At 47.8% G+C, this 26,147-nt stretch overlaps 1 protein-coding gene across 2 annotated transcripts in view; it reads right to left on the bottom strand.

The window, feature by feature from the left end:
- Nucleotides 1–26,147, bottom strand: part of DGCR8 (DGCR8 microprocessor complex subunit) — a 288,096-nt gene that overhangs the window by 116,708 nt on the left and 145,241 nt on the right. For both annotated transcript variants that reach the window (XM_085636096.1, XM_085636097.1), the window contains 4 exons: nucleotides 20,143–20,225; nucleotides 2,137–2,237; nucleotides 1,553–1,659; nucleotides 1,329–1,456 (listed from right to left, as the gene is read on the bottom strand). In XM_085636096.1, coding sequence (XP_085492222.1) covers nucleotides 1,329–1,456; nucleotides 1,553–1,659; nucleotides 2,137–2,237; nucleotides 20,143–20,225 — 419 coding nt within the window. The remainder of the gene's footprint in view (nucleotides 1–1,328; nucleotides 1,457–1,552; nucleotides 1,660–2,136; nucleotides 2,238–20,142; nucleotides 20,226–26,147) is intronic.

Genomic DNA, 26,147 nt, shown 5'->3' with positions numbered 1-26,147 from the left:
AGGTTATCTGAAACTGATCCACTACACATTTTGTTTTGAGGAGTAGAGAGATTTCCCAACCTAATGTACAGGAAGAAGGAATTTAATCTTTCATAATTTGTCATGTATGAATTCTGAAACTTCTGTAGTCCTGCCTTTTGCATTTTTGTCATCTAGGTAATAAAGTGAGTTAGTAGGTTTCACAATGTGAAAAGAAATTTAGGATGGTTTGTGGCTTGGTCCAAATGAGATAAGAAACAAGAGGCAGTTGACTCAAAAATGCAAGTTTTTATTTCAATTTGCAAAGTAGCCTTAGATTCAAGGTTATTGGCTCGTGCCACCATATATGTTCCATTTTTGTGAGTTTAACTTTCAACACACATTTGAGCCCATTCATTTTTTCCTGCCTTTATTTTAAAGAGGTGAATTTTCCCATAATCTGCTTCATGGTTTAATGATAAAACCTGGAAGAAATGTATGATGTGGAAATGTATAATTAGGTGATGGTCTGATCAATTCACATGTTTTGGGCTTCTTTCCACACAGCACCTGCTTTCATCAGAAAATGAAGTCTAGCACAGAGTGCATCACATGCACGTTACTGTTACATAGAAAGGTGCAGAGTTGAGTCCGAAAGAGCCTGTTTGGTCACCACAGTGAACTTAAAATCAACTAACAATGCTATTGGATGACAATATTACCATACTGTGTTCAGTTAATCAACTACTGAGCTATGAACACACTGGTACACCAGTTGGTAAATTTGTGTTTTGTGAGGGCTGTATTTATCACCTCCGAGTTCTACTCTAGACCTTGGAATGCAAGTTAACTTAAAACTGTTATTGGTCAGATTTGGATAGATTGTGCCTGTGTAAGAGTCCTACCGCTGTATCTGGTCTATCCTCACTCAAGGCCCTTGTTCAAGCAGCCTGGTGGAACTATATACATGATTGAGGGGATTCATGGAGCCATATCTCAGGAGGCAAAAGCCCATGCAGCTATACTCACCCAATCATACCCTAACCCAACCACACACCAACCCAACCATTAAAAAGATCAAAATCAAGAGGACTGTAGCACCAATAAGCCATTTCTTTATTTCATCCTGTACAAAGATACCCAAGTAATTAGCCTTTCAAAAAATCTATTTAAAATGGATAGTGCCAAAGCTTGAGTCAAAGGTGTCTTTAAAAGAAAATAGGAATAGGTTTGCTGTTTATGTTTTGCTAACAAATGACCAATTAAATTCTTTGCCTGAAAAATAAAATAGATAGCATCTGATTATGCCAGAGAGCCCATCTAAAATCTTAGCAAGATATTGGACAAAAACCCTAAAGAAGTTATTTTACCTGTTTAACCAGCTTGCTGTCCTCCCTGCTATACATACGCAGAAGGGATCCCCAGTTTTTGACATGCGGGTGCAACAGCTGCAGAATTTTCTGGGAGGCCAACTGTTTCCCCACACGTTTGTTTTTGCCTACATCAAAGAAAGCAGTAAGAAGTTTAACACAAATCATGAAAGCTGAACGAACTCACCACTGACGGCACTAGAAGGAGCATCCACACTACTTACACCAGCCACGCACAGTGTGCTTGCCACAAGTCATGACATATTCACTCTTCTGGTTTTTGCCAGGTATCACTTCAAACTTGGTGGATGTATCAGCCATTCCATGATTTCTAGGGATAAAAGTAACTATTTTACACAACCTGTTTTACAGATTCGCTTTTCCAAGATAGCCAGGTTTACCTGGAGTCGTGTATGGCGTAACACAGTATTAATCAACCACAAAGCCTCTGAGGCCGTTAAAACATGAACAGTGAATGGATTACATTTACCAACGAGCATTCAACAGTATTATAAATGGGACCTTTATTTAAGACCAAGCCTGCTGTCACCTTGGGTGATTAGTGTATGATTTGGACATGGAATTAGAAGGTCAGGCTGAGTAATGATGGAGAGAGATTTGTACATAACACAGACCACCATTAAGTGTATGGGGTATTGAATTGTGCGGAAAACTACTCCAAATGCAATTCATTACATCCCAGGAAGGTCATTAAGTCATATCATGGGGACAGATTTGTAAAAACGTTCACTACAAGAATCCAGTTAGCTAATAGTTTTATTAGTACTGATCACACATGGACACTCACCTTTTAAGGCACTCGTGGAGAATTTGATATGGAGACAACAGTCCAGCTTTGTTGGTCAGCTCATATACACGAGAGTCCTCAATGCTGATATGGTTAAAATACTAAAGACGAAAAAAAATCCGTTAGCACCCTGTATAAACAATACTGTACTTTAAATGAGGAGGAAAGCAGCAATGACTAATAGGATTCGAACTTAGTGGGAAAAAATGCCATGCATACATAATTACTTGCACCGGGTCAGAAGTCTACATGTTGAGATCATTTTTAATCAAGGGAAAAAAAAAAACTTGAATTCAGACTGTGACCCAGAGAGATCATTTCATCAGCAAGAACTCACAGTTCAATATATGATTGCGTTACGTTATGTTTATTTAAAAATCATCTCTATTAAATGTCAATTCTGCTTAGAAGGATCTTTACCCCTGAAATACAGTAGAACCGATTCCAGGTCTCCACAGTGGGATCTCTACAAATGATTACAAGCCAGCACACTTATACCCATTTCTAGCAGCCTCAGTGATGTTTCTGGGTAAATCTGCATGTTGGTTCACAGGATTTGGAAGAATCCCCTCCACGTCAGTTAAGGTGTGGTGGTGGGGGGTGAGTGTGGTGTGTACGGAGGGTGGGGGTAATTAGCTTGAAAACATCCAATATTTAGAGAGTACTGGAGAGAACACAGACCTAAATATGGTTAGAGGCCTCAATCATCTTCGAGACTCCGGGTATTAAACCATATCATGAATGGAAAATAACTAGTCAATTGAGTCAGTAAAGAAATCAGGGTTGACCTATGTATCAGAAACCATAATGGATTCAGAGATAAAAGTCCATGTGTGGCTTACAATTTTCAGTCCCTGTATAGAAATGTTGGAGTTCGTTAAGTTACCAATTTAGAAGGGCCCCGTACCAGGATCGCTATAGATTCATTCATCTTCTCTGCTCCTTACTGCCAGCAAAGCAGCCTCTAGAGAGCAAGCATGCAAATCTGTAGGGAAGCACATATGTAGTGTAAGGAAAATATTACTTACCGAGTATGCATCTGTTCTTGGCATATAAAGCTGTAGAGTCATATGCTTTAGCATAGATCGCCATCTGGTGTTGGGTCCGGATGTTTGCACTTTGTTTTTGTTCGATGAAGTCTTGTAGTCACAAGGTAGGTGGCTCCTCCTTTCGGTGATAGTGCGTATGGGCATCAACTCCATCCTTAAGACTGTTTTGCCATAAAGGGCGATGGAGTTAGTAAAGTACTAAAGAAAGATGTCCATGTAAATTGTATCTAAGTAAGATATCACTGCAACAGGTAAAGGAATCCCGGGAGGCGGGTGTGCGCATATGACTATACAGCTCTTTCTGCCAAGAAAAGATGCATACTGGGTAAGTAGCATTTTCCGTTCCGAGGCATATGAGCTGCAGATTGTACACTGTGCAAAGACTGTACAGCAGTGCCTCCCCTAGCGGTGGTCAACTGTATCTGTTGCAGTGGTTTGAAAAAGTGTTTTAAGAACAGCTTGGCCTTCAGAAGCCTGTTGCTTAGCCTGCACGTCTACACAATAGTGTTTGGTGAAGGTGTGTGGTATAGACCATGTTGCTGCTTTACAGATGTCATCTAAGGGAATGTTCCCTAAGAATGCCATGGAAGCCCCTAGTTTGCTGGTTGATTGCGCTCTAGGGGGAATTGTTGATGTGCCTCTAGCCTTTTGGTAGCATATTTAAATGCATTTTACAATCCACCTAGCGATCCCAGCTTTGGAGATGGAGGCTCCCTTTATGAGGTGGTGCGAAGGCTACAAACCGTTGTGTTTTTTTAAAGGGTTTAGTCCTCTTAATGTAATAAAGTAGGGCTCTTTTGACGTCCAGTGTGTGAAGAGCTCTCTCTGCTACGGAGTCCTGGTTTTGGAAAAACACCGGTAACTCAACTGATTGGTTAAGATGAAAAGCAGAGATTACTTTGCGAAGGAATTTTGGATTTGTTCTAAGAACCACCTTGTTACGATGTATTTGTAAGAACATTTCTTGTATGGTTAAAGCCTGGATCTCACTTAACCTCCTGAGAGAGGTAATGGCGACAAGGAAAGCTACTTTCCATGTGAGGCACTGCAGTTCACATTTGTGTAGAGGTTCAAATGGGGGACCCATGAGCCTGGTAAGAACAATGTTTAAATTCCACACTGGAGAGGGTGGCAGTCTGCGGGGAATTATCCTTTTAAGGCCCTGCATAAAGGTTTTAATTGCAGGTACTCTAAATAGTGACAAGTGTTGTCTGTTTTGTAAATAAGCGTCAAGTGCTGCTAGATGCAATTTTATGGATGAATATGCTACTTTTGTAAGTGTAGCAAGTAGCAAATGATGTCCTGGATTGAAGCATCCAGCGGATCGATTTTATTGTTATTGCAGTAGATGATGAAACTTTACCATTTTGCTGCATAGCAAGCTCTAGTAGTAGGGCATCTGGCTTCTTTAAGGATGTTCATACAGTCTGGTGGAAGGTTAAGGTAACCGAACTCTAGGACTTCAGGAGACAGATCGCTAGATTCAGTTGACCTGGATCGGGGAGCTGCGTTCTGCGTTAGCAACGTTGGGGAGAGACGTAGTTTTTGGTGTGGAACTACTGAAAATTCCAGAAGTGTTGTGAACCACGGTTGCTGTGCCCATGTGGGAGCTACCAGGATAATCCTGAGGGACTGCTGTCAGAGCTTGCGTACTACTAGGGGAATCAGTGGGAGTGGCGGAAATGCGTACGCAAATCTGCCTGACCAGTTCATCCATATCGCACTGCCTTTGGACAACGGGTGTGGAAACTTCGCAGCAAAGGTTGGGCATTTTGCATTTAGGTGGGTGGCAAACAGATCTATGTCTGGTTGACCCCACATTTGGAAAAATGGTTGAAGAACTTGAGGATGAAGTTCCCATTCGTGTATGTGCGGTGTCTGTCGACTTAGCAGATCCGCAATCTGATTGTGAACTCCTGGAAGGTGTTCTGCAAGAAGGTATAGGTTTTGTGGAATGGCCCATCTCCATATGCTTTGTGCCAGCTGAGACGGCTGCAAAGAATGTGTGCCTCCTTGTTTTTGTATGTAATACATGGCTGTCATATTGTCCGTTCGGACTAGGACAGTCTTGTGATGTAGATGTACTTGGAATGATTTTAATGCTAGATATATTGCCAGTAATTCTAGGAGATTGATGTGGAGCACTTTTTGTTGAGTGGTCCACTTGCCTTGAATTGTGTGGTTTAGAAGATGGGCTCCCCAGCCGGTGAGTGATGCGTCTGCTGTTAGCTCTATCTGTGGAACCGGCTCTAGGAATGGCCGCACTTTTGAAAGGTTTCGTGTGTTCCACCACTGCAGAAAGCGATGCATGCAGCTGTCCACCAACACAAGATGTGTAAGTTGTCCTTGAGCCGGGTTCCACTGACGTGCTAGGCATTCTTGTAAGGGGCGCATCTGAAGTCTTGAGTGAGGTACAATAAAAATGCAAGAGGCCATCATTCCTATGAGTTGCATAAATACCCTTGCTGGGAGGGAATGCTGTGGCTGAAATTTGGTGATTAGGGTTTGTATAATGGTTATCCTGGCTGGATTGGGATATGCCATAGCTCTGGAGGTGTTTAATGTGCCCCCTAAATACTGATGTATGTGGGAGGGCTGAAGATGTGACTTGGTGTAGTTTATTGTGAATCCCAAGTTGTGTAGTAGCTGGATGGTTTGATGAGTGTGATGAACACACTGTTTGAATGACTTGGATTTTAATCAGCCAGTCGTCGAGGTATGGAAAAACATGGATTTGTTGTGTTCAAGTGTGCTGCTACTACTGCAAGGCACTTTGTGAACACCCTGGGTGTTGTGGTCACCCCGAATGGAAGGACTTTGAACTGATAGTGTTGTCCGTCCACTATGAATCTTAGATTTTTACTGTGAGCAGGGTGTAAGGGAATGGGGAAGTAGACGCCCTCGAGATCTAGTGTGGCAAGGAAGTCGCCTTGTTGAAGTAGTGGGAGGACCTGTTGAAGAGTGATCATGTGAAAATGATCTGACTGTATGTAGAGATTGAGAGGTCTGAGGTCAAGTATTGGCCTTTTGGGGATTAGGAAATACAGCGAGTAAACCTCTGTCCCTTGATGCTGTAAGGGAACTAGTTCTATTGCCTGCTTTTGAAGCAGTGAGAGAACCTCCAGTTTTAAGAGCGTGAGATGTTCCGTGGGCATTGTCCACTGTTTGGGTGGTATGGTGGGTGGGGTTGCTGTAAGTTCCAGGCAGTAACGATACTGGATAATTTGTCTTACCCACTTCTCTGTGGTGATGGAAGTCCAGACAGGTAGGAACTGTGATAGTCTCCCTCCGACTGGGGTGGAAGGGTCTGGAGGGAGTGGAGGGAAGTTACTGCTTATTAGTGGGGGAGGTGCGAGTGTTGTTGTTACCTCGGCCTCTCCCTTTGTTATTTCCCCTGTATCTGCCTCTACAATATCCTCTGCTGGGGGAGGTTTACGTGGTGTTTTTGTAGGAAGAAGAGGCGGTGTCTGCTGCGATGTTTTTGGATGCTCTATAGAAGGAGCGACTAAAGGAACCACGGGTGGATGGCGACTAATGCTCCCATGGATTTAGCAGTCTCCGTGTCTTTTTTCATTTTTTCCAGAGTGGTGTCTACAGCCGGTCCAAAAAGTTGTTCCTGATTGAACGGCTGATTGAGGATAGTTGTTTGTACTTCCTGTTTGAAGCCAGAGATGCGTAGCCAGGCATGTCATCTGAGTAACACGCTAGTGTTAATGGACCTAGAGGCGGTGTCAGCTGCGTCAAGGGCACACTTGATTGATGCATTGGTTTTTAATTTGCCCTCCTGAATTAAATCATTTGCCTTGGTCTTACATTGATCAGGTAAATGTAGCAATAGGGTTTCCAGTTGGTCATAGTGAGCCCTATCAAACCTAGCAAGTAATGCCAGTGTGTTGGCTATCCGCCAGTGATTAGCTGCTTGGGCAGCAACTCTCTTTCCGGAAGCATCTAACAACTTAGATTCTTTATCCGGAGGTGGCGCATGAGAGTTTGCACGTTTCCTAGCATTAGTTACCACTAGTGAATCTAAAGGCAGTTGACCCTTGATGTAGGTGGGATCATTAGGACCGGGTTTATATTTTTCGTCAATCCTGGCATTGAGAATTCTACCTCTAACAGGGTCTTTGAATATGTCAGAGGCATGTTTAATGACACCCTTTAACATTGGCAGGGTTTGTACAGTCTTTTGTGACTGTTCAAAGGTGTCTATTAGAAAGTCCTCGTCTGCAGGGTCAGAATGCATCTGAACACCATGGTAGAGAGCATCTCTATTTACAAGATGACCAAAGCCAATATTGTCATCTGGGGGAGATGGCTTTGTTGGATATGCATGGGGATCAGTGAGGTCTGGAGGATCTATTGGGTCATCATAATCGTCCCAATCATCCTGTGGTACGTCTGTGTCGTCATCAGTGTCAGTGAAAGGGTCATTGTTGCCTCCCCCAGCCCCTAAATCATCATCATCGTGTGGTGGTGGTGAATTTGGTCGAAGTATAGGAGAATGTGGAGGAGAGACGGGCTTAGGAGGAAGAACAGGAGAAGAGGGTCTTATAGGTGAAGTGGCACAGTCTTTTTTTCACAGGCACTACAGGAATGCCTGGTGTGTCCAGTTTCCTCTTGTGTGGAACAGCTGCCAGATGTCCTGTTTTGGGGTCTATGTGGAGAGTTTTTTGTTTTGGATCGATAGGATCCGGCTGAAAAAGTTCTTCCTCTTCAGGAACCTCTTTCGGCGCAGATTTCTTCGGGTCCGAGCGAGGTTTGGATTTCTGCTCCGAGGCCTTGGGAGGTGGTTTGAGGTCCTTCGGCTTGGCTGTGGAGGCGGAAATCTTTTTCGGTTCCGAATGTTTTGGTATCAGATCCGATGTCTTTTCTTTCGGCGTCGAGGTGCTCTGTGCCGATGTCTTTTTGGGAGTAGGCTGCACTCCCAGCTTCGGTGCCGATGGTGCCTGCGGAACACAGATGCGGTTTGCTCGGTCTCGAGCTACCTGAAGGCTTGTCCCTCACCTTCGGACCCGGGCCTGGGGGCGGAGCTTCTGAAGCTCGTTTTTGGTCGCGACTGGGGCCAGCAGGCGAAGTCTTGACCAGGGCCTTCTTTTTTTGGGTGGAATTGGGGTAGGGGCAATTGTACGCACTCGTTGACCAGGAGTGATGTGGTCGTCTGAGTCGTCGGCTTTGGACACGATTTTCAGGTCCTCAGAATCCTCCTCCGGGACCTTCATCGAAGATGTCCACCGGTACCGGAGCTGCTCCATGATGTGTCGTCGGGCCCGGCGATCACAGATGGTCTTTTTAGATCTAAAAGAGCGCCGTATGCTTGGCAATTGTTCTCGTCGTTCTCGGGCAAGAGACACAGGTTACAGACCTTGTGGTGGTCACTGTGTGGAAATTTAGCTCCACAATGGGGGCATTTTTTAAATGGAGACCTTTCCATGAGCTGTAGGCCCGAACGACGTCGATAGGCCCAGCGGCCTGGGTCGACGACTGGAATCGAGTAGTTGAGGTGCGCATCGAAGATCACGCTATCGAAAATAATACCGTCGAGTTTTAGATAGTTTGCACATTGAAAAGGTTTGGAGAATATGGTAACGAACCGGAGCCCAGAAATTACATCCGAACCAGATGGTGGAAAAAAACAATCCGAGGATGGAGTCGATGAACAAGTTACTTACCTTCGGTAACTATGTATCTGTAAGAAACATTAGTTCGATTCCTCACCTTAGAATATCCCCAGGCGTCAGACTGGATCCGGAAGATTTTTCGTCAGCAATACCCCTTGCGCGTCGCTAGGCGTCGTCTGCGGCTCCGCGTCCGTCGTCGGCATCGTGCGCCGGAATGACGTCGGAGTACTTAGACGCCGCCCTCGCGCGCTGACGTCAGTTCTTGTACATAGCCTTCCGCGCCAGGAACGCAGAGCCATGCAAGATACCGACACTGGTGCCAAAAAATTCTAGGGCCCTGAAAGGGATAGCCTTAACCCTAGATGTCAGTTCGCAGAACGGGGAGGATGGGTGGGTCGGTGAGGAATCTAACTAACTAATGTTTCTTACAGATACATCGTTACCGAAGGTAAGTAACTTGTTCATCTGAAAGAAACACGTTAGTTAGATTCCTCACCTTAGAATAGATACCCAAGCAATACCATCCCCGGTGGTGGGTCTGCGAACCAAGATCACACCAGAAAGTCCTGGAGGACAGAACGGCCAAAGAAGCCATCCCTCCGGACTTGGCTGTCAAGGCATAATGCCTGGCAAACGTGTGTAGCGAAGCCCACGTTGCCGCCTGACAGATGTCCTGTGCAAAGGGACACCCCGTCCGAAAGCAATAGTAGCCGCTGTGGCCCGAGTAGAATGGGCGCGCAGCCAAACAGGAGGGTCCTTTTTTGCCAAGGAATAACAAATTTTGATGCACAAAACGACCCACCGAGAGATGGTCCGTTTGTACACAGCTTTCCCCTGCTTAGCACCCACGTATCCAACGAAAAGTTGGTCGTCCACCCGGAACTGCTTTGTGCGGTCCAGATAAAAGGAGAGCGCACGTTTTGGGTCCAGACGGTGGAGCCTCTCTTCCTCTTTGGAAGGATGCGGAAAGAAGGTGGGCAAGGTGACAGACTGCCCAAGATGAAAGGGAGTCACCACTTTCGGTAGAAGGGAAGGACGAGGCCGAAGGACAACCTTGTCCGGATGAACAGATAGAAAAGGAGGCTTGGACGATAGAGCCTGGAGCTCACTCACCCTTCTAGCCGAGGTGATGGCTACCAGAAAAGCAGTCTTAAGCGTCAGCAGACGAAGAGGACAATTATGAAGAGGCTCAAAGGGAGCGCACATTAGAAATGTGAGAACAAGATTCAAGTCCCACTGAGGCATTACAAAAGGGACAGGAAGGAACGTGTGAGTAATGCCTTTTAGAAAGCGTGTAACTACAGGGGACTTGAAAAGAGAAGGCTGATCAGGAAGCCGCAAGAAGGCAGAGATGGCAGCAAGATAACTTTTCAAGGTGCCCAGGGCAGAGCCCTGCCGGGCCAAAGAAAGAAGAAAGAGGAGGACCTCAGAAAGAGGGGCGGAAAGGGGATCCACAGCCTTTGCTGTGCACCATGCCACAAATTTGTTCCACCGGCAGGCGTATACCGTCTTTGTGGAGGGACGCCTGGCTGCCAGAATGACATCACAGACTTCAGGAGGCAAGTCAAATGGCATCAACTGCCGCCACTCAATCTCCACGCATGGAGGTGGAGGCTGGACAGGTTCGGGTGTAGGACCGTCCCCTGCTGCTGCGACAGAAGATCCTCCCGAAGGGGCAGACGTATCGGAGGATCGGTCAACATACTGAGTAGCTCGGGATACCAGTACCTTCGTGCCCAATCCGGGGCCACCAAGATGACTTGGGCCCGGTCGTGCCTGATCTTCTTCAGCACTCTGGACAGAAGTGGTATAGGCGGAAAGGCGTACAACAGACCGCAACTCCACTCATGACGAAAAGCGTCGCCGAGCGAGTGCCGCCTTGGAAATTCCAACGCGCAGAACTGCTGACATTGCGCGTTCTCTTCGGTGGCGAATAGATCTAACCAAGGCTCTCCCCCCTGCTGAAAGAGACCTTGCGCCACTTCTGAGTTCAGACGCCATTCGTGATCCATCATGCACCGGCGGCTGAGTTAGTCTGCTCTGGCGTTCAGAGAGCCCGCCTGATGTTGAACCAATAGGGTGACGCCCTGGTGTTCCAGCCACGTCCAGAGGCGCAGAGCCTCCTGACAAAGGGTCCACGACCCCACCCCGCCCTGTTTGTTGCAATACCACATGGCGGTGGTGTTGTCCGTGAACACCTGCACGACACTTCCCCTGACAGAGGGAAGGAAGGCTTTCAGTGCAAGTCGGATCGCTCTCAACTCCAACAGGTTGATGTGGAGGCGAGACTCCGCCGGAGACCAGAGGCCTCTGATCTCCGCCTCTTCCATATGGCCACCCCATCCCAGGAGGGACGCATCCGTCACTACGACATGCTCCGGTTGGGGAAGGGAGAGGCTCTTGCCCGTGACCCAATCGCGGTCCGTGAGCCACCACTGCAACTGCCGTGCAGTGCCCTCCGAGATCAAGACATGGTCGGACAGGTTGCCGTGATGCTGGGCCCACTGAAACTTCAGGTCCCACTGCAGAGCCTGCATGCGCCGCCTGGCGTGATGCACTAGTAGGATGCAGGAGGCCATCAGCCCCAGAAGCCGCAACACTAGCCTGACCGAAACCCAGGATAGAGGCCGAAAGATGGGAATCAGGGCCTGAATATCCCGGACCCGCTGTTCCGGCGGATAGACCCGGAACTGCGCCGAATCGAGAACCGCTCCGATGAAGAGGAGCTTCTGAGAGGGACTCCGGTGTGACTTCAGCACGTTGATGGAAAACCCCAGCAAATGCAGGAGATCCGCCGTAGTATGGAGGTGGGAGACGACTGCCTGGGGCGAGCCCGCCTTCAACAACCAGTCGTCGAGATAGGGGAAGACTGGAACCCCTGATCTGCGCAGATGAGCTGCGACCACCGCCATCACTTTCGTGAACACCCGAGGGGCACTGGTAAGGCCGAAGGGGAGCACGGTAAACTGAAAGTGCTCTTGACCCACCGTGAACCGCAGGTAACGCCGGTGGGCCGGCAGGACGGGGATGTGGAAATATGCGTCCTGCAAGTCCAACGCTACCATCCAGTCTCCCGGGTCTAGGGCAGCTAGAACCTGAGCCAAAGTTAACATCTTGAACCTTTCCTTCCGGAGGAAGGCATTGACGTTCCGGAGGTGCAAGATAGGGCGTAGGCCCCCTTTGCCCTTCTTGGGAACCAGAAAGTAGTGGGAATAACAACCACGACCTACTTCTGGGCTCGGAACGCGCTCGACGGCCCCCTTGGCCAAGAGGGCCGAAACTTCCTCGTGGAGAAGATTCAAATGATCCCCCGAGATACGGTGGTTCTGCGGTGGCATGGCTGGAGGGGTCGTCTCGAAGGGGAGGGAGTAGCCCCTTCGGACGATTTGCAGCACCCACCTGTCCGATGTGATGGACCGCCAGTGGAGCAGGTGATGGCGAACTCTGCCGCCCACTGGCGTGGAATGGGCCTGAAAGCTCGGACTAGGAAGGCTTGAGGCGGATGCTGGCTGACCGCGTCGTCCTCCAGAACCGCCTCGGCGGAAACCACGTCCGTGACCGCGCGCAGGTTGGTTCTGCGGCTGGTGGCTAGGCGGACGTGAGGAGGCACCCCTTCCTTGGCCACGAAAGGGGCGGAAGTTTACGACCGCGGGGCCGAGAGGCCCAAGGACTTGGCCGTAGCCCGGGAGTCCTTAAAGCGATTCAGCGCACTGTCCGCTTTCTCACCAAAAAGGCGAGTGCCATCAAAGGGCATGTCCATGAGAGTGCTCTGGACATCTCCTGAAAAGGACGTGGACCGGAGCCAGGCGTGACGTCTAAGCGCCACCGTGGTAGAAATCGCCCTACCCAGCGAGTCCGTAGTGTCAAGCCCACATCTGATAGCATGTCGTGCTGCATCCCTCCCATCGGCCAGAGCCTGGGTAAGTCGTGTCTGGACCTCCTCCGGACACAGGGGCAGCGCGTCCTCCACCGTATCCCACAGAGAGTGGGAATAACGGTCCAAAAGACAGAGGGTGTTCAAGGACCGCAGGCCCAAACTAAGGGAGGAGAACAGCTTTTTGCCAAACTGTTCCAGTCTCTTGGAATCCCGGTCCGGCGGAGCGGTCGGGAAGGAGGATTGGGAGGTAGAAGCCTGGATAACCAGGCTCTCGGGGGGTAGGGTGTTGGGACAGAAAACTGGGGTCGCCCGGAGCAGGGCGGTGGCGCCTGGCGACGTTCCTGTCCACAGGAGGAACTGTGGAGGGCTTGGACCAGGTGCCCTGCAGAACATCAATGAGGGCCTCCTTGAATTGCAGCAGAGGCTCAGTGGAGCTTGCTGCAGACTGAAGCACCTCAGTGAGGACGTATGTTCTCACAGCCACGGCAGGTAGCTCGAGCCCAAGGGCTGCGGCCGCCTTGCGCAGCACCACAGAGAAAGCAGCACCCTCCTCCGAAGCCACAGTCGGAGGAGAGATGAATCCAGTGTCTGGAGAGGTATCCAGACCACTGGCCTCCCCCAGTTCATCTGCCCAGTCCTGTGACAGCTGAGCCTGAACGGCCATAGGATCCTCGGACCCCTCCCATTCGTCCCCGTCATCCGATTCCTGGTAAACAGGAGGAAGGATCGGAGCCGGGCGATAGACAATGTGTCTCCAGCGGCGCCGTACGCGGCGTCCATAGACGCCGTAACGGCGCCGGGTCCGGAGCGTGGCTGAACTGGGGGGAGGTGGAACCGGTGTCGACGCCGGCGGAGGAGGCGTGACGAGGTCGACCGGCGTCGGCGGGGACGAGTCCCTCAGGCACTTGCGGCGTCGGGGCCGGCGACGGCGCCGGGGCCAGAGCCGCCGGCATGCAAGGTTGCCCAGTCGGGTCCGCGGGGCCCGAAGGCGCGCCAGCAGGCGTCGACGGCGGAGCCAGGTTCCTCATGGCCGAGAGGAAGGCACTGACTTCCGCCGGCGTCGCGTCAGTCCCAGCGGGTATGGGGACTTGCGCGGCGCCTGCGGCTCCGCTGGAGCCGCGGGGAAGGAACCACCCTGCCCCTCGGCCGAGTCGCGCGACCGGCGAGGGGAGTCAGAAGAGCGGTGTCGCCTCTTGGACTTCTTGGAGTGCTTCGACTTACCCGAAGACTTGGAGCCAGACGATCGATGAGGACGTCGGCTGCGGCTCCGCGACCGATCCTTGGACCTCCTCCTGGACCGGGATCGAGAGGGGCGCGGAGCCGAGTGGCGAAGCTCGAGAAGCTTACGGGACCGCTCCAGTCTAGCCTTCGAGGTCAGGGCCTTGCAGTCCGAACACGACTCCGCGTCGTGGTCGAGGCCCAAACAGTAAAGGCACCAGCGGTGATGATCCGTAACCGACATCAAGCGGTTGCAGTCAGCACAGGCTTTAAAACCAGGCATCCTACCGGCACCGGAGTTGAGACAAGATCAAAAAGGATCAAAAAACTTAGTAAAAAAAGACTAAAAGGGGGAGCTCTCCCGGATCTGCGCTTACTGGCGCGGAAAAAAGAAGAACTGACGTCAGCGCGCGAGGGCGGCGTCTAAGTACTCCGACGACGTCATTCCGGCGCACGACGCCGACGACGGACGCGGAGCCGCAGACGACGCCTAGCGACGCGCAAGGGGTATTGCTGACGAAAAATCTTCCGGATCCAGTCTGACGCCTGGGGATATTCTAAGGTGAGGAATCTAACTAACGTGTTTCTTTCAGATACCCATGTGCACTATCGTCCAAGGGAGGAGTCACCTATCTCGTGACTACAAAAGACTCTTCCAAGACAACAACAAAGTGCAAGCATCCGAGCCCAACACCAGATGGCAATCTATGCACAGTGTACAATTTGCAGCTCATATGCCTCGAACATTGTATTTCACATTTGTGCACCGGCTCAAATGGTGGACCCATGAGTCTTGTAAGGACTATGTTGAGATTCCACACTGGAGAAGGAGGAAGTCTGGGAGGAATGAGTCTTAAGTCCTTCCATAAAAGCTTTAATAGCGGGCACTCTAAAAAGAGAAAAGTGCAGTCTATTTTGCAGATATACAGCTATTGCAGCGAGATGTAAAGGTATGGATGTGTACGCTAAATTAGAACGTTGTAGGTGTAATAGATAACAAATGATGTCTTGTTTGGAAGCATCTAGTGGATCGATCTGATTGTTGTTACAATAAACAACAAACCTCTTTCACTTTGCCTCTTTGATAACATTCATACACTCTGGCAGAAGATTAAGGTTGCCAAACTCTAGGATTTCAGGTGCCAGACCAATACATCCACAGTGCATTGCCTTTGGACAATGGGTGTGGATGCCTGGACGCGAAGTTTGGGTATTTTGCATTTAGGTGGGTGGCGAACAGATCTCTCTCGGGAAAGCTCCACATTTGGAAGAATGGGAGGAAAACATGAGGGTGAAGTTCCAATTTGTGTATCTGCTGTCGTTTGACGACTGAGCAGATCTGCAACTTGGTTGTCTACTCCTGGAAGATGTTCTGCAAGGAGATATATTTTTTGTGATATGGCCTATCTCCAGATGCTTTGTGCTAACTGTGAGAGCTGGAGAGAGTGCGTCCCCCCCTTGCTTTTGTATGTAGTACATCGCTGTCATGTCTGTGCGAATCAGGACAGCTTTGCCTACCAGATGAAGTTGAAAAGCTTTAAATGCTAGAAAAATTGCTAGCAGTTTGAGATGGTTTATGTGGAGTTGTTTTTGTTGCAGAGTACACGTGCCCTGAATGGTATGTTTTCCCAGATTTGCTCCCCAACCGGTGAGGGATGCGTCTGCTGTTAGCACTATCTGTGGAAACGAATTAAGAAATGGCCGCAACTTGGAAAGGTTTTGTATGTTCCACCACTGCAGAGAGCGATGAGTACAGCCATCAATCAACACCAGCAGGCACATGCATCAAGGTAATATTTTGCAAGTCCTTAATTGCGATTAAGGACTCGCAAAAGCCTATGCATGTAGGAATCGCTATAAAAATAGCGATTCCTACACATTCCTTATTTGCGAGTCGCAAATTGCGATTCGCAGATAAGGAATGGCTTCCCATTCATTCCTATGGGCCTAGAGGCCCATAGGAATGAATGAGAAATTGCATGCGCAATTTGCGAGTACCAAGTGGTACTCGCAAATCGCTCATGCAATTTCAAGGGTGCAAGGGTGTCAAAGGACACCCTGTTGCACCCCTGAAATTGATCTGTGCACAAATGTTGCGCACACACATGTCCCAAGGACATGTGTGTGTAACCTACAACTTTGAAAAATGCACTTTAGTGCATTTTTCAAAGTTTTTGCAAATTACCATGAAGTTAAACTTCATGGTAATTTGCGCACCCTAGTAGCAAAATCGCTACTTCAAAGTGGTTCTTAATTGCATTTAAGGAATCGCAAAGTACGATTCCTTAAATGCAATTGCAATTTGAGAACTCGCAATTAATTGTGAATTCTCAATTTCTGAGGGCCTTGACCATTGATGCATCGCAAAAGCTAATTTTGCGATCGCAAAAGGCAGATTTTTGCGAATCGCACCGTTTGCAATCGCAAAAAGCTTTGATGCATGTGCCAGCAGATCTGATAACTGACCTGGAGTCTGGTTCCATTGACGTGCTAAGCATTCCTGTAGGGGACGCATTTGAAGTCTTGCACAGGGAACGATTAAAATGCAAGAAGCCATCATTCCCATCAATTGCATGAACACTCGGGCTGGTAATGAGTGTTGAGGCTGAAACTGTGATATTAGAGCTTGCATGTTGCAAATCCTGACTGGGTTGGGGTACACTATAGCTTTGAGCGTGTCTATTGGGGCTTCTAGATACACTCGTGTGTTAGAGGTGAGACTTGGTGAGGTTTACAGTGATCCCTAAGTCGTGAAGCAATTGGACTGTATTTTGAGTGTGATGTAGGCAGCTTTGTTGTGATCTGGCTTTTATCAGCCAGTCGTCTAGGTAAGGGAAGATATGAAAATGCTGTCTTCTTAGATGAACTGCGACTACTGCCAGGCACTTTGTGAAAACTCTGGGTGCTGTAGTTACTCCAAATGGGAGAACTTTGAACTGGTAATGTTGTCCGCCCACCACAAACCTGAGATATTTTCTGTGAGCAGGGTGAATGGGAATATGGAAATAGGCATCCTTTAAGTCTAGAGTGGATAGAAAGTCTCCTTGCTGAAGTAGTGGGAGCACCTGTTGGAGTGTGACCATGTGGATGTGGTCTGACTGTATGTACAGATTCAGCTGTCTGAGGTCTAGTATAGGCCTGAGAGAGTCGTCCTTTCTGGGAATTAAGAAATACAGGGAGTATACCCCGGTCCCTTGATATATTAATGAGACAGGCTCTATAGCATGTTTTTTCTAACAGAGATAGAACCTCTTGTTTCAAGAGGGTGAGATGTTCCGGTGACATTGCATGTGCTCTTGGAAGAATATTTGGGGGAGTGCTTGTAAGCTCCAGGCAGTAACCATATTGGATAATTTGTAGCACCCACTTGTATGAGGTGATTGAATTCCAGACAGGTAGGAATTGGGAGAGACGTCCCCCGACAGGAGTGGAATGATCGAGGAGTAGCCGGGGGAAGTGCGTGTGGAATTACCTTTACCTCTTCCCCTACCGTTGTTTCCTCTAAAACCTCCTCTAGAATACCCTCTGGACGAGGGGGATTGGTTGTTGGCCTTGTAAGAGGAGGAGGCATTCTCAGTGGAAACAGTTTTTGAGCCACCCCTGGAAAATGAGCGGCAAAAATAACCTCTACTGGTAGGTAACTGTAAAGCCCCATGGACTTTGCAGCCTCAGTGTCTTTGTTCATCTTTTCCAGCAAGGTATTAACAGCTGGGCCGAAAAGATGCTCTTTGTCAAAGGGTTGGTTAAGTATGGATGTTTGCACCTCTGGCTTAAATCCAGAGATTCTGAGCCAAGAGTGTCTGCGGAATAGTATACTGGTGTTAATTTCACAAGATGCTGTGTCTGCTGCGTCTAGTGTACATTTAATGGAGGTGTTGGTAATGAGTTTACCTTCCCGAATAAGGTCATTAGCATTAGATTTGTATTGGTCAGGCATGTGTTGCATGAGTTTTTCTAGATCATTGTAATGAGCCTTGCCATAACGAGCTAGCAGTGCCTGGGCGTTGGCAATGTGTCAGTTGTTTGTGGTCTGTGAAGATACTCTTTTGTCTGAGGCATCAATAAGCTTTGACTCCTTGTCAGAAGGAGGGGGTCTCTCCTGTGACTTGCGAGTTAGCCCTCTTGTGTGCGTTGGAGACTACAAGGGAGTCTTAGGGCAGCTGACCTTTAAAATAAATAGGATCAGTAGGAGCCGATTTGTCTTTTATCCACTCTAGGTGTGATTATGCTTACCCTTACAAGATCCTTAAAGACCTCGTCTTTGTGTTTTAACATGCCTTTCAGCATTGGCAAGGTAGGAGTAGTTCTTTGTGAGGAAGAAAGTGTCTCAAATAGGAAATCCTCTTTAAGAAGTCCTTCCCTAAGTATAATGAGCAGCCCTGTTAAGGAGCTCAAGATAGCCAATGTTGTCATCAGGTGGAGAAGGTCTGGAGGGATTCAAATCAGGGTCATTATCTGTATTTGGATCTGTGTGGTAATCTTCCCAAGCGTCAGTGTCCTGATCCTCATCCCCATCATCTTCATCCTGTCGGTCAGGTGTAATAGGCCTTGTTGGTGAATTTAATGTTGTAATAATCAAGTTAAGATTAGGAAGAGGAGAAGGAGGTGGAATATAAGGAGGAGAAGGGTTAGTGCCCACATTCTTCTTCTTAAGAGGGATATGATAGTCCTCTGGCAAGTCAGCTTTCTTTTTTTGGAATGGTTTCCTGAATATGTCCTTAGGGTTTATAATGAGCTTTTTCTGTTTCGGGTCGAAAGTTGGCTCATTAGATGGAGGCTCTTTGGGTGGAGTGGCTTTCTCTTTCCGTGAAGGTTACGTCTCTGAACCTTTGGGCGTCTATGGTATCGGCTCTGAGTGTTTAGGCTTGGAAGGTTTCGCTCCGATTCTTTGGACTTGGAGGGTTTCGGCTCCAAGCCGATCAGCGTCGAAGGTGGAATCTTCGGTCCCGAAGGTATGTTGACCGATAGATGTTTGGTCTTATGTTTTCTTCCCGAAGGTGTCTGTTCGGCATCAGAGCGGTGCTGGCTCGAGGCCGAGCCAGAAGGCTTCTCTTTTTGTTTCGGAGCCGGGCCATCGGAAACTTTGTGGGGGCCAACCTGAAAGCGAAGGAGGGACCGGAGCCTTATGTGGAAGGGCACGGGGGGGGATCTGTACTCGCAGTACACTGACCCGCAGTGATGTCTTCCTCTTCTTCCATGTCGGAGTCAGTCTCGGACACGGAGATCTGCTCTTCTTCCTCTGGCTTTTGAGCACCGGAATCTTCTCCCAAGATGTCTAGAACAGAGTTGCTCTGATGCTGCATTTCGTGTCGCCGAGCGCGACTATCACTAAGAGTCTTTGTTCGATCGGAATGATCGACACGCGTCGCAGTCCTTCTCGTCGTGTTCCAGGGACAAGCAGAGGTTGCAAACTCCGTGCAAGTCGGTGCGTGGAAATTTAGCACGACACCCGGGACACAGCTTGAATGGATTCCATTCCATCGACAGCTAGCGTGGTCGGCACGGATAGGCCCGATAGCCTGCCTCGAGTTTTTCGAAGTGAGACAATGCGCGTCGAACGAGGAACAGCAATCAATAACAATACCGTCGAGGGTAGTGGATTGACCATCGAATGAGTCCGAAAACAGTACCGAACAGCAGCAATACACATCCAAACCCGATGGCGGAAAAAAACTAAGGATGGAGTCGATTCCCATGCGCACTATCACCGAAAGGAGTCGCCGCCTACCTCGTGACTACAAGACTTCTTCGAACAAAAACAAAGTGCAAACATCCGGACCCAACACCAGATGGCGATCCGTGCTAAAACATATGCTCTACAGCTCATATGACTCGAACCATAGGTTCTACAAGATAATTTATGCTCCTATTTAGAATGGGTTTTGTTTTCTCAGCTAGGGGATAAAATGTGAAAGCCTTACTCATTCAAGGATTAGATATGACCTAGTATGAAAGGGAATTTCAGGGAAATTTGAGGACTCATTGCTTCCACTTAACATTTGATCATTTTATTTTACCCTAATTTCCCATAGTATTTACCAATGGAACATCACAAAAAAAAAAAATTTTAAGGTGTGATGAACACAGCACAAATAATAATAATTAAAAAAAAAATCTTTAATTTTCTGTGCCCAAGGTCCAGTTAACCTTTTTCAAAAAAGTAATTACAAAAACTAAATATCCATGGTTATGCCAGGAAGCACAAATTATCATTCCCCCTCCAAACAAAAATATAAATACAAACCCCAAGCTCGTTACGGTCTTTGGGACGATCGTCAGCGGTCTGTTTGATGAAGTCTGGAATAAGTATTTCCAGCGTTGCTCGTGCTTTAAAATAATTTGTACAGGAAATTAAGTTCATATTGGAGGGCAAAAAAAAGAAAAATCAATTCACTTTCTCAACTTAAGAGGATTTATTACAGTAACACAATTGATAATACAAATTAATTTTACATGAATCGAAAGAATCTTACTGCATTATATATAGTCAAGAATCCTGTAAAGACAATTAATATGCCTACCAAAATGCTGGGAACTAGAAAACAAGTATTGGCATAGCCTGAAGGTCTCGCCTTTGGGACCTTATAAGTGTTTAGACATGCAACAGTTGACGTTGTTGCACCAAGGAAATTGTACTGCATAACTAAATACTTATAAGGTTACAAAGGCGAGACCTATTGGCTATGCCAATGCTTGTTTTGTTTGCAGTGGAGTGATCATATTTTTATAGTGCTATATATAGCCATTTGTATAGCTTTGCGGAGCCGGAGAACCAGAAAATGGGCAATAGATTAAAAGGGAGGGGATGTGGAAAAGAAAAAATGACAAATGGAAAAAGGAATTAAAATGAGGCATCTGTAATTAATTAAAACAGGGAACAAGTGTCCTATCGTGATGTGGAACAAAGTAGGTTATGTTTTAGTTATCAGTAAGTTTTTATTTGCCTTTCATGTTGTCCTTATTTTGATGTGTATTGTAAGATGCTGGGTACACATGTGTGGTGTTAAATTTACTTTTTATTGTGGTTCATGCCCTGGAGCCACCAGCAGTAGGGAATGGTAGACACAGACGCAGAAACAAGCAGGCCAGAATGTAACAAAACTGGTATTACTGCTGGGGGTTCACAGAAGTGTAGTAGGGGGCTATCTTGGACTGAACAAGAAATAAAGTCAAAATATACATTTCTTGAGAGGACATGCACATGTTTTAGGGAATAAAAAAGATAATTCAGCAGTAATTAATTTAAAGGATTGAATAACGCAATGCCCTGCAGCCAAAGTTTACTTTAGACCAACGTTTCCTTTTACTATTTACGACATTTGTTTCCAACAGCAATGCGGTGTTGCTGAATCAATGGGGGGTGGAGGCAGCTGATGGTGGAGGGTAGTAAGAGTGAGATTTAACCTAAAAGCAACACGAAGAAGGGTATGGAGATTACCTGAAAACAACATGGAGGAGGGTGTATGTAGGTAGTGGAGCGAAGCACAAGGACGAGCACAACAGGAAGGGAGCCAGGGGACAGAGTATCATGGGAGAGATTTACATTAGTGAGGGTAAAAGAATAAGTAGGGAAGCCATGCAAATATGGTTTCACAGGAGTGAACATGTGGGGGCTAGAGGCTTGCTAGAAAGAGTGGACATCCTTATCCCCCACACCCCAGAAGAAGACTGGGGGGCTGGTCTGCAGCGCAGTCCACAGGGTAGGGAGAAGCATGGCCTGTTTCAATAAGTCTGGACTCTTGTGTTTCTGACCACTGGGTTATGACCTCCTGCCCACCACATGCTTGAGCGTTGCTGCTTAAAACCACCTCTCCTCCCCCTGTCAAATTACCCCTCCATCCTCCCCCAAGGGGGTTCCTTTTCCCTACCTGCCCTTCAATTAGCCCTCTCTTCTTTATCCCCCTAGTGGTAGGACGCGTTCTCGTCGGCTCGGTCTTTAGTACGTGTAGCATCATCAGCAGCTGTCAGCCTCTGCATTTTTCTATTCATTTGTTGAACCTCATCTACCTGTTCATGCTGCCCTCAATGGCAGCTGATTTGAGTGCAAGAAAGGTTGGTCTGCGTAGTATAGCCTTTGTTTAATGGTTTTATGGACATGTGCACACATTACAGTGCAACTCTGCTGAGAAATGTGAGTAGTGGTAAAGTAAAACTGAAGCAGCCCTGTTGAGAAGTGCTGATACTGCACCACGAAAGATGTACTGAGGTCAGCACTATCCCATTAACATGTAGCGACCAGTGTAAAGGTATAGGGGTTCCACTGAGAAATGCTGCTACTATCCCATTGATAGTAGAAGTACTCTTGCCGTGAAATCTCTATCCTACCAACTACAGATATAGCAGCCTGCATAAATAGCGCTTGCACTGTCCTAATAATAGAACAGCAGCCATGAAGTGAAACCTCGGTAATGTCCAGTTGACTGTACAGATGCCCCGATAAGACGTACTAGTGCTGTGCAATAAAAGTACCGCAGACATTGTGAGAAAGTGGCTCTGTATATACTGTTCCCAAATAGGTACAGTGTGTACAGAGTCCACAGTCCCCAGAGGTTTGGCAGAGGATAAAGTTAGATATAACCTTACTCTCTAAAGTGGTAGCTTGGTCGAGCAGTAAGGCAGTATCAGAGGACAGTATAAAGCATTTGTTGTACACAATCAGTCAGCAACTGGTCTCACACACTCAATAACTGAACTCTAGGCCAAAGGTTTATATAAAAAATATATGTCTGTTTTATTTTAGAACCAACAATAGGTATTAAAATATACTTTCTCAGGATGAGAGGCTTTAGTTGAATACTTTTGCAATATGCAATTGACTTTTGTAGATAGTTACAGATTGTTGCAATAGGTTAAATAAGTTATTTGCAATAGATTACTTTCAGGATTACTTTTCTAACTCCAGGACTGGATTCTAGATTCAGTCCTGGAACAGTTCTTGGAAACAAGTGAGTAAAGTCGACTTAGTTACTGTTGTGATTTTTAGGCAATATTTTGCGATTTTTAGGCAATATTTTGCTATTTTAAAAGTTGACAGAATAAATTTCATAGAAAATCAGTCAATGATTCCCTATGGGAGAAAATTCAAGTTACAGGTATGGTATGTTCTCGTTACTTTTGTAATCCAGTACTGGGCTCCTAGGCTCAGTCCTGGGACCTCAATCTAAAACAGGTAAGCAATTACGTTTTCAGAGTTGGTATGATTTTTAAAGAAAATTTGTAGTTTGCAAAAATCGACACTTGGAAGAAATTTCACAGAAAAACAGTCAATGATTTCCTATGGGAGAAAATTGGGTTAATGGTAAGTACGGTTGTGAGTACTTTGCAGGGTCGGTGCTGGGCACCAAGATCCAGCACTGGGATCTCTCCTGATAGCAGGTGAGTAAATTTGCTTTCGTTGATCGGCTGATTTTTAGTGAATATTTTAAAGTTTCAAAACTCGACACTTAGAAGAATTTCCAAGTGAAACCAGTCAATGTTACCCTATGGAAGAAAAGTGAGTTATCGGCTTTTGGGTAAGTACTCGACTGGCAGAGTTAAGGTTCTGGGCATAGACTCAGGGGTCTCCCAGGGTCAGGTAGGTACAGTTGTTACACCCTCAGCGGCACAGGGGCAGCCGGGTGCAGAGTGAGTTAGGCCCAATGTTATCCTACGGGAGGCAGGGGGCCCTTGGTTGGTGGCTGCTGGCTAGCAGGCCACGTGGCTGTGGAAACTGGGCTCCTGGGCACTTACTCAGGGCAAGTGGGGAAGTAGATTAGGATAGAGGTAGCACTCCCAGGGGCACTCGGGCAGCTGGATGCAGGGTGCTTTTGAGCCGTCGGGCGCACAATGGATTTCAATGGAGAAGCTCAGTGACGAACAAAGGCTGCAAGCTCGGGGACGAAGATTTATTCAGGTGTGACCACCACTTTGAGAGGTAAGTTGGGAAGTTGTAGGATAGGTAGGCACCCAGGAGCTGGGCACAGGGGGCCGCAGGGCGCCGGGTGCAGGGGTGTCTTTTCGCGTCTGGAAATCTTACCCTCACGCTGGTCGTGGTTGGAGGGGTCCCTGGTTCTGAGGCTGCAGGTGTCGTCAGGAGCATCGAGGTGGGACCTTGTGTGCTGGATTCGGGGTCAGTGTCGACGGGGGGACGTCCTCGTGGTCTTTGTCCACTCCGGCACAGGCCAGGCTTGGCAGGTGCAGAGTGTGCAGGAGTTGCGATTCCTGGCTGATGCCAGGGGTCAGTTACTTCCTTTGAGCAGTACCACTGCTTGGGGGAGTCCCAGTTGGTTAGAGTCACAAGGCAGTCAGGTCCTCCGGGGTTTTTGAGGTTGCTGACCACTGAAGACGCCGGGGTTTAGCAGGAGCAGGTTCGAGGGTCGACAGGCCTGTAGGGCTGGGGCCAAATCAGTTGGTGTCTTCCTCTTGTTAGCAGCTGCACGGCAGGTCTTCTCGTTTCTTGATCTTCTTGCTTGTTTCGGAATCTGGATCTCAGGAAGGAGAGTTCAGGGTGCCCCTAAATACTGCATTTAGGGGCGTTACAGGTAGGTAAAGGACAGGGATCAATGGGACCCTTTCTTGGGGTGGGAACACCCCCTATCCTGCCACTCTCCTGTGGGAGGGGGGCAGTAGCCTAATCCTGATTGGGCAGGGCTCCCCATCATCAAGATGGCGAGAGCCCGGAGATGTGCTTCACCTCACCTCCCCCACCTAAGGGGTGGGGTTGGCAGAGGCTGGCACACCCCCTTTCCTTCCTTGGGGTTTCCCGCCAGAGTGGGGGTCAGAACCGGTGGGGGCCAGTTGCTGAGTACAGCAAGTGGCCTGGAGAAGCTCTCCCTGCCAATCCTGGGGGAGGAGACCTAGGACCTTGGCAGGATGTGCGTTGTTGCAGGCCCAGGAGAGCGGATGGCTCTCTACCCAGGGGTCCAGCAACATGTCTGCTGTGTGGCAGCCTAGGCAGCCCCTCAGTCAGGACATGGGTTGTTTGTTAGTTTCAGGGGGCATCTCGAAAGATGCCCTCGGTTGTGCATTTTACATTAAATCCCACACTGGCATCAGTGTGGGTCTAATGTGCTGAGAAGTTTGATATCAAAACTTCAGTCTTCAGTGTAACCATATACTCTTAATGGCAGCACTGCACTTACAGTGCCCAGGAATGGACCTGGGTACTGTAGGGGTACAGGGCTCATGCATCTGTACCCACACCACTGGCATAGGGCACCCAGCTAGAGGGCAGTGCGTTTGTGGGCATCACACACAGGAATGTGTGCCATATCGACTCACTGTTTTGATCTGCACCAAGACACTCAGCCTGCAAAGGCAGTGTGTGTGTGTCAGGGTACAGGGTCTCTAAGGGTGGCACAATAAGTGCTGCAGCCCTTATGGGCCTTCTCTGGTCACAGGGCCCTGGGTACCTAGGGTCCATTTACCAGGGGCCGACATGTGGCCAGAGATGCCAATTGGGTTTAGGCTTCAATGCAGTTTTAGGGAAGGAACATAGGCCCTGGGTACCTGATTAGCAGGAGCCCAGGGCACGCTCAGTCAAAGAACATCAGCAATTCAGCAAAAAGTGGGGGCATACCAGGTATAAAAATCACCTGTATAACAAAAACGATTTCTTTCAACTGTCTACAGGAGATGCACCAGGGCTGAATCCAGGATCCAGCCCTGAGTAAGAAAAACCTATGCAAAGTAATTGATATTGTGTTTACTTTAAAACCCTTATTGAGCTCAATGTTATAATTGTGTTTAACTTGTGTTGCCTATTGCAACAACTAACTATTGCATTTAAAAGTCTATTGCTTATTGAAAGTATTTAACTATAGCATCTCATTCTGAGAAAGTATTTTGATACCTACTTGTGGTTCTAAAATAAAACTACTATATATTTTTATATACAAAACAATTGGCCTAGAGTTCAGTTCTTGAGTGTGTACAACAAATGCTTTACACTGTCCTCTGATACTGCCTTACTGCTCGACCAAGCTACCACTTTAGAGAGTAAGGTTATATCTAACTTTAGCCTCTGCCAAACCTCTGGGGACTGTGGACTCTGTGCACACTGAACCTATCTTTGGTGCAGTATATACAGAGCCACTTTCTTACACTACCTACCCCTGGGGTCACTATGCCCCATATATGACCACTTCCTGTGAGAAGTGGGCATAGCCCTGTCCTAGAGTTCCTAAGTGTGCCAACACAAAGCTGGCCACATCTGAAAAGTCATGCTGCGTCAGATTAGGCCACCTTAGGGGTGGTATTAGCCTGGGGGTG

This window comes from Triturus cristatus, chromosome 11 (assembly GCF_964204655.1).
Source record: "Triturus cristatus chromosome 11, aTriCri1.1, whole genome shotgun sequence".
NCBI classification, from domain to species: Eukaryota; Metazoa; Chordata; class Amphibia; order Caudata; family Salamandridae; genus Triturus; species Triturus cristatus.
This window is presented reverse-complemented; position numbering and strand designations above follow the sequence as displayed.